Source organism: Pocillopora verrucosa, chromosome 14 (genome assembly GCF_036669915.1).
Source record: "Pocillopora verrucosa isolate sample1 chromosome 14, ASM3666991v2, whole genome shotgun sequence".
NCBI lineage: Eukaryota > Metazoa > Cnidaria > Anthozoa > Scleractinia > Pocilloporidae > Pocillopora > Pocillopora verrucosa.
In genome coordinates, this window is record NC_089325.1 from 5,466,059 (window position 1) to 5,472,810 (window position 6,752).

A 6,752-nucleotide genomic window follows, 5' to 3' on the forward strand; every position below is an offset into this window, starting at 1 on the left:
ACACTTTATTACCTGTTATACTCTCCCACCGACGCAGCACCACAGTTTCTTTAGAAACTTAACCCTAGATACAACATAAATGCACGTTTTCAGCATTTACAGTCAACTTACCCAGAATCAGTGTTGAAGAACAAAGCAAACTGTATAAGAAGAACTTCATTTTGACCGGCTGCGTTAGGACTAACCTCTTGAGATGATGCAGAGCACGGCGCAGCGCAGCACAGCATTATACGCATGATTCATTTTGAACAATGTTGTTGATATGGCTCTGTTTATTTCTGGGAAAAAGGTGTTTTTATTAGTGCGTGAAAAGCGATAACCTTGAAATTCTGAAAATTAGCTTTGTGTTCTATATGAGCTCTCAACGAGGGGTCAGCGTTTCTTAAAGAATATCTCTGATGCTAAGGGTCGATCTAGAAGGGAGCCGAAATGGATTCCAAACTTTTCACGGGTTTTTCTAGTGTCTTCCATAAACATGGAAGCTGCCACGCCTAAGGTACACAGAAACACAAGACACACCGTATGGTCTCTGTCGCATCGAAAGTCCTTTTACATCACCGCAACAATATCCAAAAACCAAAATTAAGTACTTGAAAGCTGGGTTCGCCAGCTGTACGTAACTCTATTTTAAAAATAGCTTTGAGGTCAAGCAACCTAAGAAAACGAAAATTATGCATCCAAACTTTTAAAACTCATTTCTGGTAGCTTGTCTCCAATGTAAGCTCATTGGCGGCCAGAAAGGGTCAATTGCTTGTGATTGTCTCGAAAGAAGCTGGTACAAGAAACTCTTGGCATCTATATTGCTCAATTTACTAACAGAAAGTGAATTTTTTGACCGCGGGCCATAAGATGAGATTTGAATTTTTGCCAGTTTGTGACAGTTATAAATAGCTGTGGTGGTCCGGCAAAACATTGTTAAAGCTGATCCGAGGTCGTCACAGTTACTCGACGCTTAAAAGATCAACATCAGCAGCGCCCACTTTTCAAACCTGGTTTATGCGTCAAGATTTTTTTTTTTCATATACATCTGTATAGCCTGGGTTTAAGGACTGCCAAGCGTAAGGAACTATAAATTGCCTTTATTCCCTTTTTTTGCCTTTCGTTTGCGACCGTTACAAACAATATATTTTGAGCATCATAACAATACTTAGCCGTCAAAATAAACGTTTTAACAGCTCTAGTCCTCACTCTATCAAGCATCTATCTGAGCGTAATCAACTTTGTCTCGAGCTCATCAGGCCTGGAAGTCGAAGACCCCGTGGTTTATACGATTACCTTAGCTTGTTCACGACTCCTTCCCTCCTTCTGGGATCGGAAAAAGCAACATTGGCTGCAAGTCCTTTTGTTTTTCTTCTTTGTTTTAAATATTTGCTTAGATAAGTTAGCATAGCTGTTGCTATGACAGCAAAAAGTTTACATTGCTTCATGAGGAGTCAAGGAATTAGTTTGTTTATCCATTGCGACATCGTTTACAACTATGTTGAAAATCAGTTATAATTGATAAGTAAATTAAAAGCAAAAGAATATATTTTACATTTTGGAGTGACAGAACCTTTCGAGGAAAGTCCAAATGTTATAAAAACCACCCTTAAAAAGGAAAACACAGAAAACTTCGAGTTATTCTTTAAGATTGTCATTCAATACGTCGAAATGATTACGCAGACGAAAAAAAAGGAAGATCACCCGAAAACATTCATCAGAGAGAGGGGCAACAGGAGCATTTTAAAATGTGCTATCGCTAAAGAACTTTCAAGGGTCACTTAATAATTTATTATTGTAATTTACAATATAAGGTAACTTTACCTAAAAACTCCCATATTTTGAACGCCTAACCGGATATTAAGAATTGGAAAATCTACCAGCTTGGGGGTGTTATATTTAAATCAAAAACGCCTGACCTATTTTTTAGGAAAAAGTTAGGAGCCAGAAGAGAGAATTACAGCGCTTGTCTTACTGAAGTGTCATCGTGTCCTACATTTGGCGACGCACAGATTTACGTCTCAAAACTTAAAAAGGTTCAATGACTAAGTACAATTGCCTGTAAGTTAAAAAAACGTGGCTTAATGAAACACAAATAGTAAAATCAAATAATATGTGATTTTCGTGCGTTGATTTTTTATCAGGCGACTTGATTTGCTCATAGAGTGAGAGGGGGTTTCACTGAGTTACTACAATACGGATACAACACGGATTGAATTGGTGTACCTGTGCTACTCGGCAGTCATGAGAGCAGCTTGATTTCAAACGACGCTCGGGTTTGTCTTGCCTATACCAAACTGGTTTAAAAAATTCTATTTGAGGCATTAATGAATGAACTATATATAGATGACAGCTATTCGCTGATTCATTTTCAAAAGGAAGTTGGGTTTGGTTCGATTGTAATGAATTCAACGTTTGAAACTACTGACGTGTCATATTAAACTATTAACTGATGCTGTTATAGCAGTAACACGGTGTTTAGGCCTTCTTATTTTCTTCGCATCAATCTCCCAGAATCATACGCAAAATTCCTTTTTGTCGGTTGAAGTGAAGATAGAATTATATGCGCCATGTTTAGGGCTCTTTTTATGATGGTGAAAGTAAAGGCCTACAGCGAGTGTTATCACAACACAAAAGATGACTTCACATGCCACGGCCCATTTAAAGGGGGAATCTTCTGAGAATCTTCTTGGCACTGACACGCCGGGCTCTAGAACAAAAATGAAAAAAACAGTAACAACTCTGTCGATTAAACTGTAGTAGTTGGCTAAGCAGATAAGGTAAAAGGGTAGATGGCTAAATGAGTACGAAGGTCCGTTTGGAGGTTAATCAATAGGAATGAAAGTATTCTTACATGTTGGATGGTACTGAAATGTTTGAACTTGTAATACGCGAAATCACTTGCAGTCTATTCTCAGGCTACCGGTCCTGAAAAGGGGTCGGTAGGTTTGAAGAGAGGGTAATATATTATTAAGAAGATAAACAGCTATTAAAGAAACGAAGTTTCATCTGCAACTCTTGTGTAATTTACCAACAGGTTCGCTGATGAAAAATTACTGTAACTTAGGATGGGTAAACCAACACAATACGAACATTAGCTTTCGACGTACCTGGAGATCCTGTATTTGTAGCTCTCGCAGCTGTGGTGACATTTCTCTGTTGTGGAGTAGTGGTTTCTGCTGGACCTGTGTCTAATAATTTATGCGAAATCAACTTGCATACCTGGTAGTTCTAAACTTCGGAAATACAAACGGCTGAGTAAAGAAGAAGAAAATACGAACATTACCTTTCGACATATCTGGAGACCCTGTTTTTGTAGCTCTCGCAGCTGTGGTGACATTTCTTTGCTGTGGAGTAGTGGATTCTGGTGGACCTGTGTCTAATAATTTATGCGAAATCAACTTGCATACCTAGTAGTTCTAAACTTCGGAAATACAAACGGTTGAGTAAAGAAATTTAAAGGTGTTGAGAACATATGGAATCATTTCAACAGGTAGACTCCAGATCTCTGCATCCTATACACGTTTACTTTTTGGGCTGCGCTTTTCTTTGTGGTCTTCAACTTTTTCTTCCTTTTTCCAAAGAGTACGAAAAAATTCTCCCGCCCCTATTACGCGGCGGTGTCCTCAATTCTCGGCAGATCAGAGATGGAACAGAATTGTCTGGATCTATCTTCCAGTAACTAGATGAAGTGTTTGACCATTCACGAAGGCAACAGAACTTGTGTAACAAGACAATTTTTAGTTGTACGTATGCAAAAGAAATAAAAATAAACTGCAATTACCGTGAAAGGAATTATACTCACAATTCGTTGTGATCTTGCAATTACTGTTAACGATTTCTCTGGATAATTCAATGCGGCCTCTCTTTTGGGAGATTTCAGGGACCCTTCCAATCAAGGAACTACAACTATGATCCCGACTGAACGAAACAATGCCCCTTAACCTTATCAATTGTTGCCATTATTGAAGATACATTCATACATTCATTCCCGTTAAACGCGGACCCCGTCGTATAACCCACAAATGAACCATAATCACGGTAACATGAAACACAATTTTGAGTTAGAACAAATATTCTCTGTGCTGTCTTGAACGATGCTACTTACGTCTGGACTCAACTTGAAGCTGGACCGAGTCGGTCAACGGGGTATACTGAAGTCCGTATTCTACCACTAGTCCATACTTCTTGCTATCTTCAAGTTTTACATTGTAAAGCTCAAACACTGCGACAGAGGATGTCAAATTTCCTGCCCAACCCACCGTTGGCCTATACGAAGACCTTGTTGAGGCAAAACCACTCGAGTTTACAGCTATCAACTTTGTTTTCAGGAAGCCAGGACTCTCCGAAATGCCAAACACCACCTCGAAGAGATCATTCTTTAGACTTCCTGAATTGTAGTGCCACCTTAATGACACAAGGTCACCAACGAAGGCTTTTATGGACTTGTCTGGAGCAGAGATCATACTTGGATAAACTTTGGCATGAACGGACACTGGAAAAGACATGATAAGGCAAAAGTCATCATTGAAGCTGGATGGGGTAAGGGGAGGGGAATCGGAGGAGTTTGGTTGTGTCACGATAAAATTTGCCTCATCTCCCCCTTAAGACTCTTTATTATTTTAATCATCCCCCCTCATTGACAGAGTCCTTTGGTACACTCTTAATTGGTATTTAGAATATAAACGCACAAGATGTGCCCCTTGATTACTTCGAATTCGAATAAGCTAACTTTCGTCTGAATAGACAAATTTGACCTTACAGTTCCTAATTCAAGACAATTATGGAAGCTGTTTTGACAAAAGTAGGCTTTGTTTTTCGCGTAATGAAAAGTTATGGGCAGAGAGCTCGAGGCTTCAATGCTGTCTAGTTTTCCCAGGACCTCCGCCCTTTCTGAGCACGCCAACAAGACCGGCCACCACCCGCTTTGGAGCGAAGTAAAGTTTATTGATTGAGACTCATACTTTGCACACCAGAAGAGTCAAGGAAGCTATCCACATAAGACTTCACCCTGATAACATCAACAGGGATGACGGAATCGAAATTCTTGAAGGGTGGATACCAACGATCAAGAAACTCCACGAGAGACCGGTACGACAGCAGACCGCCGAGGGAACAACTCGTAGTCAGACCTCTCGGAAACCAGAACTCACCGGAACAATGGCGATCGAAATCCACCAATCGCATTAGATCGCCATGATACAAATGGTAACGCGTGAGCAGTCGACCCAATCGCCTGATGAAGACTAGTGGTCGGAACGATTAAACAGTTTCTATTACTTACCACCACGATGAACAATAACCTCTTTTAAAATATATTTTGTTAGACAGTTGGGGCTAATTAACTTGAGCAACTCAAGCAAGTGGGAGGCCCCAGGAACCTCTTCAGGAACTTTATTCTACTTTTTGAGACTGTCTTTCTTCTACTAATTCAGCCCAAAGTACGCGCTCTTAACTACCTTGTCAATAGGAATGTTTGGGCTTACGGACAACTGACCTTGGCAAAGTAAATACAAACATATTTTAGAATGCTAACCAAAGCAATCTCACAAGGCATTTGAAAGAACAACAAAGTACTCAACAACGACCAATCTCCGAGAACAAGAGAGAACCAAACCCTAAACAAAACTCCCCGTTGAGGATTCAAAGCAAGGTGAAGGACAAACCCAAACACGATTAGCGATGACGAGAATTAAGCCCTATTTTAACGGTCAAGGACACTACTCTCAAATGGTAAAAATAATGTGTGGTCTTATAGCACATGACAAACCAAGGCTCACAAGACTCGCACAAGGATTTCAAGATGATCGGCCTAAATAGTTCCCAAACACCCAGTTAGAACAGTTTTAGAACAGTTCATAACAATTGTCTTGAAATCTTGAATGACGGAGTCATCAGTTTGACGCACTCTGTTAAGTAGCAACTGTAAAGTTGAAATAGAAAATATGGCACAGGAATATAAATAATTCATCCCATATCAAAATAGTTTGTATATTGCCTGGAAAGGCGCGCCATGCCTTCAACTGTCCTGAATGAACATATTTCCTCTGCATATTATTCTATCAGTTTCACTTCTTTACGGTCGACTTCCGCTTCGCTATTCCTTTGAAGTGTGATATACTTTGATGCTCCGAAGTTCGCATTTATTGTCACATTTCGTCAAGAAAAAGACATCGTCAATCTTAAGTGTTGTTTTAGCACTTTACGTAAGGTTTTTGAACTGCTTATTGATAAAACATGGTTTGAAAAATACTTAAAATAAAACATTGTTCTTCTGTTCTTCAGGTTTCTGACCCACGATCGTTTTGGACACCGAGGTAGGATTGTTAATTGGCCGACATTAAATCAAGTTCAGAAGCTCATTAACTCCTACGCGAAGAACTGTTTGGCTTACCTGTAACGCAGTGAATCACAAGATAACAAGTATAAAGTACCGAAGGTTTCTTCATCACTTTGATTCATCCGATTTAAAACAAATCAAATGGTTCAATTACGATTACGAACCAAGTTAAACAAAGAAATAAGAGGAGGGTAAAAAGCTCAAATTGCTTGAAGATCAAGTAATAATTTGCCAATTTTGATGCTGCAAATTTAAAGGGAAAAGGCAGCAACATAGTCGTCACGTGTTTATCAGGAGCCATTCGCATTGCAGCTGAATCAGCGGTGGGAAATGTAATGAGATAAAAGAAGAAAACTAAGCGGATTAATTTACACGCAACGTCTGTGATCATGATATTTAATTCGAATATTTCCCACCTCTCGGCCCGGTTTTC

The 6,752-nt window shown here is 39.5% G+C and overlaps 1 protein-coding gene across 1 annotated transcript; it reads right to left on the reverse strand.

Moving 5' to 3' along the window:
- Positions 1-1,154: 1,154 nt before the first annotated feature.
- Positions 1,155-6,550, reverse strand: LOC136277966 (uncharacterized). Its single transcript, XM_066160924.1, has 5 exons — positions 6,374-6,550; positions 4,088-4,474; positions 3,266-3,358; positions 3,090-3,170; positions 1,155-2,689 (listed from the first exon to the last, which is right to left on the reverse strand). Exons 1-5 carry the CDS (start codon positions 6,426-6,428, stop codon positions 2,496-2,498), a joined length of 810 nt encoding a protein of 269 aa, XP_066017021.1. The 5' UTR covers positions 6,429-6,550; the 3' UTR covers positions 1,155-2,495.
- Between the last annotated feature and the right edge of the window lie 202 nt (positions 6,551-6,752).

Bases quoted from the DNA above. Each gene is read 5' to 3' on its own strand.
- LOC136277966 (XM_066160924.1), bottom strand. From the start codon at position 6,428: ATGAAGAAACCTTCGGTACTTTATACTTGTTATCTTGTGATTCACTGC. The intron at 3,359-4,087 runs GTAAGTAGCATC...ATAAATTATTAG, and splicing joins GCTTCAAGTTGAGTCCAGAC to ACACAGGTCCACCAGAATCC. The intron at 3,171-3,265 runs GTAATGTTCGTA...ATAAATTATTAG, and splicing joins GTCTCCAGATATGTCGAAAG to ACACAGGTCCAGCAGAAACC.